This window comes from Astatotilapia calliptera, chromosome 6 (genome assembly GCF_964374335.1).
Source record: "Astatotilapia calliptera chromosome 6, fAstCal68.1, whole genome shotgun sequence".
In the NCBI taxonomy this organism is placed as follows: Eukaryota; Metazoa; Chordata; class Actinopteri; order Cichliformes; family Cichlidae; genus Astatotilapia; species Astatotilapia calliptera.
The window spans coordinates 23232691-23246184 of record NC_137427.1 but is presented as its reverse complement, the minus strand read 5'-3'; the positions used below and the strand labels follow the sequence as shown (position 1 = coordinate 23246184).

At 41.2% G+C, this 13494-nt stretch overlaps 1 protein-coding gene across 5 annotated transcripts; it reads right to left on the bottom strand.

Annotated features, from left to right (window-relative positions):
• Positions 1 to 769: 769 nt before the first annotated feature.
• LOC113024240 (coiled-coil domain-containing protein 149-like) lies at positions 770 to 8676 on the bottom strand. 5 transcript variants are annotated; one of them, XM_026171122.2, is made up of 13 exons: positions 8492 to 8676; positions 7136 to 7297; positions 6983 to 7021; positions 5743 to 5850; positions 5410 to 5526; positions 4115 to 4287; positions 3442 to 3517; positions 3245 to 3329; positions 2951 to 3098; positions 2404 to 2480; positions 2247 to 2282; positions 2007 to 2081; positions 770 to 1911 (listed from the first exon to the last, which is right to left on the bottom strand). In XM_026171122.2, the coding sequence occupies exons 1-13, from the start codon at positions 8540 to 8542 to the stop codon at positions 1373 to 1375; spliced, it is 1686 nt and encodes a 561-aa protein (XP_026026907.2). In that variant the 5' UTR covers positions 8543 to 8676; the 3' UTR covers positions 770 to 1372. The 5 variants fall into 5 exon arrangements, with proteins under 5 accessions (XP_026026907.2, XP_026026908.2, XP_026026909.2 ...); XM_026171123.2 differs by having other exon boundaries at positions 3445 to 3517; XM_026171124.2 differs by lacking the exon at positions 2247 to 2282.
• Positions 8677 to 13494: the final 4818 nt, after the last annotated feature.

Genomic DNA, 13494 nt, shown 5'->3' with positions numbered 1-13494 from the left:
TATGTCTGTTTTTGGTTAGAGAGCATAATATATACCTGTATCTATAAATAAATGTACCTATACAACAATCTAAAAATATTTTTATATCTTTATGCACAGTATAACCATCATATCACCTCACAGTGTTCAACCCAAATATCCATGCAGAGTTTAATATTTAATACTCTGCTTCCATATACTGATTTATAAGTGTTTTTTTTTCCATGTATAATTTCTTAAGACTGATTTATATTTGTGCACATTTTCAAAACCCTTCTCCATATTATTCCACAAATTCACTGCACAGGTTAATTTGAACCAGCTCTTCTTTGTTGTTCACCCTATTTTTTTTCTTTTTTAGCTCTCCTCTCAGATCATAACCACATTTTTTATTATACTTTCTGATAACATATTGCTTGTTCTGTACATTATCTGACCGTTTCGTAATATTTGATGTGATGAGCACTACTAGAACATGTAGTCTCTGAATGTTAACCATTTGTTAGCTTTTACACATTGTTGACATATCACATCATCATACGGTCTCATGAACTCATAGCGTTGTCATATGCGGCTTTGCTGATTATACGCTGCGAATGTTAAGTAAAGCAGAAGGTCTGTTTGTGCTTGGTTCACGTTGGGCACATCGTATTTAGAACAAGCACACAGTGCTTCCTGTCATCTTTGTCAAATTGCTTTTATCCTCGTGGTGACTGAATTAAATCATGCCAGGGCTGAATTCTTGACAGTAAGGAGCCGGTTCATGACCTAACAAAGGTCATTTAAAAGATCATCATTAACTCCTTTTTATTATGTGATTTAATAAGGAAAAGAATTCATACGCCTAAAGCAGACAACTCTGTAAATGTTACCTTCAAAAAGCAGAAAGAAACCTTTAAGTATAACACATACAGCACTGATGCATGCATCTTTTCTGGTGTTAATAAAGAGAAATCACTGTTTTGCCACATTAGATATGCAGACTACATGAAACGTGCGAGTGAATGAATGAACGTTTTAAAACTCTCAGAGAAACTCTCACAGGAGCGAATATTGTTACTCCTGCGAGTATGGTTTGGGGATGACGAATCACCGGTGTCCAGTTACTTTAGGTCACATTGACATCAGTTCAAAAGGTGGTGCAGAACTCAGACAATGCACCGAGTGAAAGCAGAGATACAATAGAGCATCTGAAGAGTATCGTTAATACTCTTCAGTTTGGTAGGAGTCACTGTTGATTCATTCACACTCATCTGAAATCTAATATGCTGTTTTCCAAAGATTCGTTTATCAGTTTTTTTGATTTTTGAATTATTTAAAAAATAATTAAAGAGCTTTATGGATTTTGTAAATACTTTAATTAGTTTTGGTTTTTTCCTAATGCTGTGCGACATCACAACTCCTCCTGACTACTGCAAACATCCGCGGTAGTCAGGACGTCCTCCTGCTGCTCTTCGGAGGCTGCAGTAGACACAGTAGTAGATGATGTAACGTGACTATTTCTCTCTATTACATTACACTCTGTTTCAACACTTTCCCCCCCTACAGTGCATTCATCTGACTCCTCCTCTCCTCCAGCTGTTGGGACTGAGTTCTCTGAGAGTTGCTGTGAGTGGCCGGGGTCTGAGGGATCAGGTCTGTTCAAGTATTTCACATCAGCACTGGAGTCACTCAGACCCTCTTCTGTTGCAAACCTGGTAAAAACTGCAGTGCTTTGTGATTGGCCACTTTCCTGGCACTCCTCACTAGCTGGCATTTCTGTTTGAGGCCTTGAGGACTCTTGCTCATCCAACTGTGGTGAGCAGTTTTGGTTCGAGGCCTCGACACACGATGATGGTGTTGGTGCGTCATCTTGAAAATCTGACGCAGCTGGTGTTACACTGTCTTCTGGAGAGCTCTCGTGCTCAGCTGGTTTGTTTGACCTTTTGTCACCTTTAAGAACAAATCAGAAAAATAACATTCAAGAAATGCAGCTCCTATTTTAACTGCTGTTGACCAAGAGAGGAATAACTCCACTGAATAATCACCGTTCTGTCCCGGAGAATCAGATGGATCGGTCGAATCCACTAGCTGCGTGTTCAGGATGATGGCGTCTCTTCCCCCTGTTATCACAAAACAGTCAAAGTAAGCTTTCAGAAAAGTGGTTCACATAAACAGCTACTTAAAAAAGGTTGGATTAGATAGCGATAAGAAGTGTTGGTAGATATGAGAAGAAGATTAAGTTGAGCGTTTATGACGTAGATGACATCGTTTTTGGAGAAACATACTTCCGCATATTCCCAGAGACACATTATAAGTCAGGCCTCCAGGTTGCAAGAAGCAAAAGGGCAGAAAAAGGAAGAGGAATTATTGTAAAAACAGTATTCTTAGCACAGGTTAGAGTGATATGCACATGTCTCAGTATATTGAGACAATTATAATAACCTGGAAGGCTCCATAATCCGGACATCTCCAGTGTTTTTAGTTTCTTCTCCAGCTCGGCTACTCGATTTCCAAGAATCCTAATGGGGGAAAAAAAAAAAAAAGGATATTGCAGTTGACCCATCATTACATCAAGAAGTGAAGTGGCTAAAAATCTACAGCTGGGGTGTCAAATAAAAGGCCTAGGGGGCAGAATCAGCCTGGCAGTCTTGGAAAATGTGAAGGAGGGCATACATTATGAACTATTAACTTCATTTTCATAAATTTTGCAGGCTTTATTAATAGCAAAGACTCCAAGGCCATTTATACTAAGAACAAAACAAAAAGTTTTCTGTGACTTAACAAAAATGTTCTGCAGAACAGTCTGGGCAACGGCACGCCAGAGCTTTTTCTGTAATTTTACACATTTATTTCTTACAATTTAAGTCCACCAACTCATGCTAACAGATTTCTTTCATTTACTACAGGAGCATTTATTTATAATGCAGTTTGACACCCGTGATCTATGGAGCACATAATAAGAGTGCGAGTGAAGTCTGAATTTTAGTACTTGTTGATTTGGCGCTGGTGCTGAATCACCATGTTTTTCTCGTGGATGGTTTCCAGCAGGGCTGTGGCGAGAGATTTGAGGTCTGAGATGGACTGAGGAGTCACCGGCAAACTGCAGCCGTTTTCTTCAGACAGCAGCAGTTCCTTCACTGCAAGCACGTCACGAGGCACGGTTAAAAGAAACAGCAGTCATCATTTCCCACGAGACACTGAATAAAACTGAACTCACACATTTAAAGGGTAATATGTGCATAATAGAAAGTGTAGATGTTTGAACTAGCATGATTCCTCTGACCTTGTTTAGCAGAAAGCACCCCAGTCAGAGCACTGCTGTTGGGCTTTCCACTGATTTTAGAGGTCTTCCTACACTCCAGGGCACTCTGACATCAGCAGGAAACAGTTTGGAGAAAAGAAAGAGTTTAAAAAAAAAAAAAAAAAAAAAAGGATAACATACAATAAATATATATGAAATTACAGAAAAAAAACTACAACTACCTTGTACTTCAGCAGATTTGTCTTGAGCAAGTTGACCTCTTCTTGAAGTTGATTAAGTCGCTCATGCAAATACCTGAAATGTCAGAAACCACAAATGCTGTTCAGTTTAACCTGTTTCAACAGTAGAGAAGAATTTCTCAGTAAATCTTTATCTAAATTCTGTATATATAGATCAAGCACAGCATTATGACCCCATTTGTCCCTAGACTCATTATTTGTCCAGCACAACCCACAGATGCTTGATTGGATTGAGATCTGGGGGAATATGGAGACCAAGTCAACACTTTAAACTTGTTGTTGTGATCCTCAAACCATTCCTGAACTATTTTTGCTTTTGTGTCAGGGTGCATCATCCTGGTGAAAGAGGCCAGAGCCTGAACTATCCTTATGCTTGCGTATTTTTCCTACTTCCAACACATCAACTCTGTGGACAAAATGTTCACTTGCTTTCTAATACGTCCCACTCACTAACAGGTACCACGATGAAGAGATAATTAGTCTTGTTCAGTTGATCTGTCAGTGGTCATAATGTTATGTCTGATCAGTGTATGTAACTATATATTGCAAGACAGCACGTGTACATGAATAGACTTTTGAAAATCACTGCTTCAACATGCCAGCCAATCACAGAGGTACTACTTAAAATGATCTTTTTAAAAGAGCAACAAACCTGTTCTCCATGCAGAGCGCGTCGATGTCTAAGATGCGGACATCATCATTCCCTACAATGTGGTTCATCTCCACATTGAGACGATGAGCCTTCTGTTGAAACACGTCCCGCTCTGCTCGAACATCCTGCAGCTCATCCGTGAGCGACTTCACGCTGTTCTCCAGCACCTCGTTCTGCACCCAAACAAGATTCAAGATGTAGGACAATTTTATCTAGCAATACAAGTCTCTTCTTGTCAAATATATATCATCTTCTCATTAAAAGTGGAACTAACTAATGCGAGGACCTCCTTGAAACTCCAAATTTTATTACCGGTATTATTTCCTGAAATTAATCCATTGTTGAGGGATTTGACGTACTCAAAAAACAAATTAAACTTTGAACAACCAGCAGAATTGCTTAAAGTTGATGACACTTGTGGCTATGCATAAAAGCTTTACTAGCACCCCGTTCCTGCATTTTTGTGTTCTCTTTTCCCCCCCATTTACAGTTGTACACTAAATAATGCCGATCCTTCAGAATCAAACTGGCTTTTTATTTGGTCAGTTTAATCAAAATGCTAAATAATGTGAATTTTGATATTTTGTCAGCCATTTCATCTATAACTCAGACGAACATCATCGGATCTCCCCCAAGCTTTACGTTATTGCTAAGAGAAGAGGTCTGCAAGCAAATATTCGGTTATAATCCTAGCGCCACCTTCCACCTTCTGGCAACAGGAAATCTGACCTAAGGGACAGATTCAATCCAATTTGGATGAAATGTACATGTTGTGCTTGACATATATTTACATCTATCTAAAGTATAATTACTGGTTGACAGAAAGGGATATGCAACCTCGCTGCACAGCATCTAATAAGTGTCACAGCTTAAAGAAATCTAATTGCCACCAGTGTTAGCAGCTTTAATATTCACCTACATTTAAAGAAAACTGCTAATCGCTTCCATTTTTTTCCTGCACAACACTTTTATTTCTCATGTGATATTTTAAACTATCATACTTTTTAAATCATATTCATCTGATACTGATATGGTGACCTTGTGACAGCTAAGGGTGAAAACACTGGGTTTGCTGAAATGGAAATAGGGTTCATGTGGTTGCTTTTAAAATAAATTAAAAAAAAAATACTTACAAATAAAATATAAATAAATATAAACTTTCTTTTTCTAATGCAAGAACCAATTAGAACTATTAAATGGCAGTATATAATGTATATAATAAATGTAAATCATAAAAAAGTGAACCATTATGTGAATATCAGCTGAATAGTCAAAATCAAGCAGGGGGCTCTCACCTGCTCTCTCGCCCTTTCTAACTGTTTGACCAGATCTTCTCGCTCATGCGCGGGAAAGTGTCGGGCGCCGACCTCTTCGTCTCCCAGCCTCTGTTTGGTGATGGTCATCCGTAGAAGCTGTGATAGCACAAAGTAAGAAAAGTCTCAACTAAGCTACAATTATACACCTTTGGTGTGTTTGTACAGTACAATTTGAAACCTGTCCTTAAAATAAACAAGGCTCATCCACTTGATCGTTACTTAGACTGACAAATAAGTGTACAAAGGTATGTTGGAAATGTATTTATGAATAATGAGAGGCAAAGATTCAGCAAATATACATTAGAAACATACCTTGTTATCACCCTGAGCTTCCAGTAGTCGCTGTTTCAGCTCCTTCACCTCCTCGGACAGATGAGAGTTTCGCTCTCTGGAGTCTGTCAGTAGCTGGGCTAAATTCACCTGATCATGAAGTAAATACAGAGACATGTTAGCCCCATTTGTCAAGTTGGTTTGTGAATATATATATATAGAATAGAAGTCTTCCAGGTACAGCGCCCGACAGATAATGTACTTGAAAAAAATGAGCTTCTATCATTCCAATTTGAAACATTAGGTTCAAACAAGCAAACGTAAAATTCTTTAAAAAAAGAAAAGAAAAGAAAGAAATTGTGGTTAAATGTGTTTCCCAAATCTTTTTCTTCTTCTGTGTGATCTTTGAGAGAAAACAGGTTAAATTCTTTTAAGGTTTTATTTTCTTGTTCTTCTTGTTTTTTCAGTTTTTATTGTTGATCTTAAGCACACTGAGTTTGAATGTAAACAAATGCATCATAAAAATAAAATCGTCATTACATTTTTTTTTTTTTTAAATCTGTGATTCATTCAGTGGTGACTTTGTTACTGTGTCATTAACCAACAGTTTTATATCAGAGAGCAACTTGTGAGAACATTGTGTGTGTCATGCTATGACACATTATGATAAGTAGTACACACCCATGCTACAGCACTGTTTGGGCCGTTCATGCTGTTGACTGTGAAATGAAAATGATACCATCCCATTAGAAGGTGCTGTACTGTAGGCGCATAAACACTAAAACTGGGTGATTTGAGCTTGTTGCTAAGTGGTTTCTAGGTAACGCGATAAATATATAATACAAAACTCAACTTTTGTTGATATAAATCAGACGTTACCATCGTAAAAATAAAACGATACAATGACTTTATAAAGTTTTAGAGGAACATAGATAAAAATGGATCATTTTAGGATGTTGGCACTTCATGCTAAGAAGCATGATGAGATCTTAACATCAGATACGGATAAGAAGTTTGTGGACAAATAGACAGGCAAAGATCTGATGTATTATTCTAAGATAAAGCTGCTGTAATTGTCAAACAAAGAGCGCCGTAGAGATGTTAATAGTTAGGAGTAAATATTAGTAGTAAAGTGTTAAGCATCCCATCCAAAGAGATCTCCAACTTGTGACCACATTACTGACTTTGCTGAAAGTCTCCAGCATCACTGTGAAATGCCAGTGTATCAAAGTACAGTTAAGACAGTTCTGCGTGCAGTGATTAGCATTTTTAAATCTCTTACTTGATTCCTTTTCTCTGGAGGCAGAGAAGGATCTCCATCCTGTCAGTGACACAAAGACAAAGGAAGTTGTCATTAGATGCCACAAAGTTTAATAGCAGTAGTTTTTATCCTCTGCTCTGATGCAGCTTTTAAAACGGAGTCAGATCAGCTTACAATGAGCTCTCTGTACTTCTTCTTGAGTCCCTGGTGTCGCTCACGGAGCTGGTTGGCCATCAGTTCGTACTGATCCCTCTCCTGCTGACAGGTGTCCAGCTCTTTAGACAGAATCAGAAGAGCTTCTTTCTTACTCTCCAACTTCCGCTTACAAACCAGGAACTGCAGAGAAAGCAAGGTTTTGAGGAAAAACAAAAGCTTCTGGCATGTAGTCAATATAACGTTATTTGATTATTTGAGGGCTAAAGAGTTCTCTGGTCATCATTAAAGACCAAATGCACTGTGAAACATGTAAAAGAAAAACAAACAAACAAAACAACCCACATATATACACTACTATAGTGGCACAAAAACGTTTTCTGATGGTAAAAAAAATACCAACGGTTTGCGTTGCAGCTCCTTGTTATTTTAACTGCTTGTCCATCTGATGTATTGGTTAAACATTTTCAAAAGCAGAAGAGCATCTCTGAATGCACAATACATGAGATCTTGAAGCAGATGGGCTACAGCCACAGAAGACCACACAGGGTGCTACTCCTGTCAACTATGAACAGGAAACCGAGGCTACAATGCCCTCTGACCCTTTGTGAAAACTAGTTTCTTGAGCAGGGGTTCACTGTACTCAAATGGCCTCCACATTCACCGGATTTAAGTCAAATAGAGAGAGATGGTGGGACAGGAGCTTTACATCATGGATGTGTGATGCTAGCATGTAAATATGGACCAAAATGTTTCCAGTACTCTGTCGAATTAATGTCATGAAGAATTAAGGCACTTCTGAAAGGAAAGGGGTTCAACCCAGTGCAGGGTGTATCTAATAAAGTGGCTAATGAGTGTATGTCTGCAAAGTATTGCACAACCAAAGCTGTGGACAAAAATAGTAGCATGAAGCATAGACTAGGATAAAACTACTCCAGTAGCTTAAATGCAAAGCAGTTCAACACTGACTGCACTCAAGTGAAATACTCGAGCAAACGCGTTGATATGCAGCCATCTGAACGTGTTTCTTCATTAAAGCTGCAACTCGCAGTGTGGTGCAAGTCAGTAACTTTTCAAGGCAACGGGCTCAGCAGGCACAAGGAAACTCAAATCTTCTTCCTCATACATGTGCAGTCCTTGCAGGTAAGAGAAACCACAGCAGCTGAGATTTAATCCCGTGAGCTCGGATTAATTTGGACACAAGTGTTTCAGTGGATCCGAACAAGCGACAGCAGACAGAACTAAAACAGTGAAACGATCATGTACGCCACAGTATTTTAGCCGGTCAGGACACCTGTCCCACAATTATTGTGCGTCAGTGAAGGTTTTTTACGCTCTTTCCTCATTCTCGTCCTTTCTGCGTCTTCGCAGTCTCACCTCACTGACCAGCCCCTGCCAGTCACTTTCGCTCCTCCTGGACGGATCCATCGCGTCCTGCGGCGGAACAAAGGTTACCCAAGCACAGTGAGTTTCACAGAAGCATCACCCCTCTGCATCTGCAGAAATCAGAGTCAAACCCGATTAAAGCGATCGAGAAACGCGATTTGCATCACTTCCGTCCGTCTCGACGTCAGAAAAGCGTCACGTCGCATTTACAGAACCTCGTAAAACAGAAAGAGACTAAAACAAAAATAACCAAAACGGAACGAGATGCCTAACAGCTGAGCTGTTGTGTGTGTTTATTATAGTAATCACCCCTAAACAAGTAAGAGAGCGTGACAAATGATGTATTAGGCCAGGGGTGGGCAATTCCAGGCCCCGAGGGCCGGTGTCCCTGCAGGTTTTAGATGTGTCCTCGAACCAACACAGCTGATTTAAATGGCTAAATTAGCTCCTCAACGTGTCCTGAAGTTCTCCAGAGGCCTGGAAACGAACTAATCATGTGATTCAGGTGAGTTGACCCAAGGTGAGATCTGAAACCTGCAGGACACCGGCCCTCGGGACCTGGAATTGCCCACCCCTGTATTAGGCAATAAATGTCCCTCTATTTGTAAAATAGTCAATAAGAATTGGGGTAAAAATACTTGTTTCTCTGTTTTGTTTGTTTGTTTTTTATTGCTTAACTAGTGCCAAATCATGAAAATAAGATGGTTTAACTTTATTAAAACGAAGGCAGGCATTAACGCTGTCAGCATACAGCTGATCTCTATATTTTATTTCAAAATATGACATTTTATCAGATGTCGTCAAGATTAAAGTATTATTGTTGTTGTTGTTGATGATAATGATTATGATGATGGTGATGCTGTAAGACTAAAAGTAACTGCACTGTTGAACTGAATAAATATGCAATAGCCATTTGAGCTTCCTGTGTCCCAAAATTCTACCATACAGGTCAAATAAACAGTATTTTTGAGCCTGATGTGATTTACCGTGGAAAACCTTTAAATTACTTTTTCTTTTTCTTTGTCAAATGTGACTAAACCTTAAACCTTTTTATACTAGTGCTGTTGTTGTTATATGGTTGTTTGGTGTGAGTTTTCCCCTTTTTTTTGGCTTGAAGTTGTATTTATGACGCTCTTGTGTAAAGCACAAACCCCTAAGATTGGTCAGTGAATAATCATTTATACAGTTGATGGCATGCTGTAGACAAGTGGCGAGCAATTTAAGTCAGGGTTATAAAAGGAACCATAATCACTACTACTAGGGAAAACTGTCCCACACTATCACAATACTTTATCCATCTTCTTGTTTCCTAAAATCAACAAAACATGAGATTCTGTCTTTGTCCTTATGCTAATCAAAAAACACGGACAGTACATTCAGTTTAAGACATGCTGTCTGCAACACTTTATCTTTACTTTAATGGTTTCATGTTTACATCAGCAAAACATGATGGAAAAACAATTTAATACAACATGTGTGGTTAAATGTTCTTTAATCCATTTCCACAAACTGTTCTTACATGGGATTCAAGATCTGAAAAACATGATTATTTTTCAGCATTACTTTTTAATGACGTGGGAAAAAATATGTATACATCACTGTTGGTAGTGCATTAGGAATAATTAAAGGAGAAACTTGTTATCAAAGCTATCAAAACACATTGATTATACTAGTTGGCATTTTGTCATTTTTATCTAACTGTCAATTTTCAAAAATCAGGCTCCAATATTGTTTAATGTGTGAAAAAAAAATCTTTACAATATATGACAAATATCAAACGTTCTGTAAAGAAAAGGGAACGCTTGTTTTTTGACTGAATGAAAAGGCCTCCTACAAAGGCTTTAAAGGTACATAGTAGCACACAATAGACATTATGGTTATTATTCCATATTAACACTTAGTATCATACATTTTGCATAGGAATCAAAACTAAATAATGTATGTTATGTTGCTATTAAATAGGCACTCAGTAGCATGGCCATAAAGTAGTTTGATATAAATCTAGTGGAGTTAGGTTAAAGCTAGTAATATTCTGTTTTCAAGCCGAGGGTAGATTAGATCTAATCTCCCCTCAACATACCCCAACGTACCGGCAGCAAGCCGACAGCATTCCGAGGGAGACTGGGGACATTGTTCAGCATCTCCATTGCCGAAGATGCTGCATTGAGCTGTGGCAGCAAGGTGGTTGGTCCCTGTCGTGGTGGTAATCCCCAAACCAAATGGTGGACACCAGAGGTGAAGGGAGCCACCAGGCTGAAGGAGGAGTCCTATCAGGCTTGGTTAGCCTGTGGGACTTCAGAGGCAGCTGACAGGTACCGACAGGCCAAGCGGAATGCGGCTCAGGCAGTGGCTGAAGCATAAACTCGGGTGTGGGAGGAGTTCGGAGAAGCCATGGAAAAAGACTTTCGGACTGCCTCAAAGAGATTCTGGCAAACCGTCAGGCGTCTCAGGAGGGGAAAGCGGTGCTCTACCTGCACTGTGTATAGTGCTGGCGGAGCGCTGCTGACTTCGACTGAGAAAATTGTCAGGCGGTGAAAGGAATACTTCGAGGAACTCCTTAATCCCACTAACACGTCTTCCGAGGAGGAAGCAGAGTCTGGGGATGAGGGGGATGACCCGCCAATTTCCGGGGGCGAGGTCACTGAGGCAGTTAAACAACTCCTTGGTGGCAGAGCCCCTGGTGTTGATGAGGTCTGCCCCGAGTTCCTGAAAACTCTGGACGTTGTAGGGCTGTCCTGGTTGACACGCCTCTACAATGTTGCGTGGAGATCAGGGGCAGTACCTGTGGACTGGCAGACCGGGGTGGTGGTCCCCATCTTTAAGAAAGGGGACCGGAGGGTGTGTTCCAACTACAAGGGGATCAAACTCCTCAGCCTCCCTGGGAAAGTCTATGCCAGGGTGCTGGAAAGGAGAGTTCGTCCGCTAGTCGAACCTTGGATACAGGAGGAACAATGCGGTTTTCGTCCTGGTCGCGGAACACTGGACCAGCTCTTTATCCTCTCAAGGATACTTGAGGGTGCATGGGAGTTTGCCCAACCAGTCTACGTGTGTTTTGTGGACTTGGAGAAGGCATTCGACCGTGTCCCTCGGGGTGTCCTGTGGGAGGTGTTGCGGGAGTATGGGGTGTCTGGCCCATTGCTACGGGCCATTCAATCCCTATACAACCGTTGCAAGAGCTTGGTTCGCATTGCCGGCAATAAGTCGGACTCGTTCCCGGTGGGTGATGGGCTCCGCCAGGGCTGCCCTTTGTCTCCGGTTGTGTTCATAATTTTTATGGACAGGATTTCTAGGCGCAGCCAAGTGGCGGAGGGCTTTCACTTTGGTGGCCTCAAAATCTCATCTCTGCTTTTTGCGGATGATGTGGTTCTGTTGGCTTCATCGGGTGAGGGCCTCCAGCTCGCCCTGGAACGGTTCGCAGCCGAGTGTGAAGCAGCGGGAATGAGGATCAGCACCTCCAAATCTGAGGCCATGGTTCTCAGCCGGAAAAGGGTGGAGTGCCCACTCCGGGTCGGGGATGAGTTCCTGCCCCAAGTGGAGGAGTTCAAGTATCTCAGGGTCTTGTTCGCGAGTGATGGGAGAAGGGAGCCGGAGATCGACAGACGGATTGGTGCGGCGGCTGCAGTGATGCGGACGCTGCACCGGTCCGTCGTGGTGAAGAGGGAGCTGAGTGTAAAAGCGAAGCTCTCAATTTACCGGTTGATCTACGTCCCTACCCTCACCTATGGCCACGAGCTGTGGGTAGTGACCGAAAGAATGAGATCGCGGATACAAGCGGCGGAAATGAGCTTCCTCCAAAGGGTGGCTGGCCTCTCCCTTAGAGATAGGGTGAGAAGTTCGGCCATCCGGGAGGGGCTCAGAGTAGAGCCGCTGCTGCTCCACATCGAAAGGAGCCAGCTGAGGTGGTTCGGGCATCTGAAAAGGATGCCTCCTGGGCGCCTCCTGGGGTTGGTGTTCCGTGCATGTCCCACCGGGAGGAGGCCCCGGGGCAAACCCAGGACACGTTGGAGAGATTATATCTCTCGGCTGGCCTGGGAACACCTTGGTGTTCCCCCGGATAAGATGGAGGAGGTGGCTGGGGAGAGGAAGGTCTGGGCTTCTCTGCTTAGGCTGCTGCCCCCGCGACTCGGCCCCGGATAAAGCGGAAGAAGATGGATGGATGGATGGATGGATATTCTGTTTTCAGGTAAGGAAGAAAACTGTGCATCATGCACTTTTATCTTTGCAGTCATAACACTTACTGCAATGAAATGGCTTCAAAATTTTTGATGGCTTCTCAGAGAAAGTGTCCATTTTTTTACTCCCCATGACTTTCTGACTAACATTCAGCATTTTACTTCCAAGCGTAAACCCTCAAAAATGCACACTTTTTTCAAATACCAAAATTTTGAGGGCTACATGTCACAGTTTTTGTAATTTTTTGAAACTACAAAAACCGTGACATCTGTGCAATACCAATGTCGATAACGGTGGTCATTTTTTCCTTCAGACGTGGCAAATTAAACAGAGTATACAACACCATACAACATGATTTGCTTCTGCCAGTGTTCATTTTGACGTGACATACAAAGTTTGTTTTGCTTGCACAGCTACACCATCAGCTGTAGGGTGTAAATGGTCACGCTTCTCACTAACTTCCTGTGTAGGGCAGGAGGGTAATAGTCTGTGATATCTTTGGCTAGTGTGGACAGTGTCTGGCTTGTTGGCTTGACAGAATTATGATAAAAGCCAAGCCTTTTTAAGGATGTATTGGTATTGCCATAACATTTTCTTAATGCAGTTGCATTGTCATATTATATTTCTGTCAGCCTTTAGTTACTTTGGTCTAACATTAACCTAGCCTTCATAATTTTCTGAATCCATATCACATTATTTGCAGAAAACTTGATTAAATTTAGTTTCAAACCAAGAACGATAAATCTAGTTGCATAAGTACAATACACAGCATTTGACACTTCTTTGACAGCATACACTCATTATGAAGCGACTAACCAACA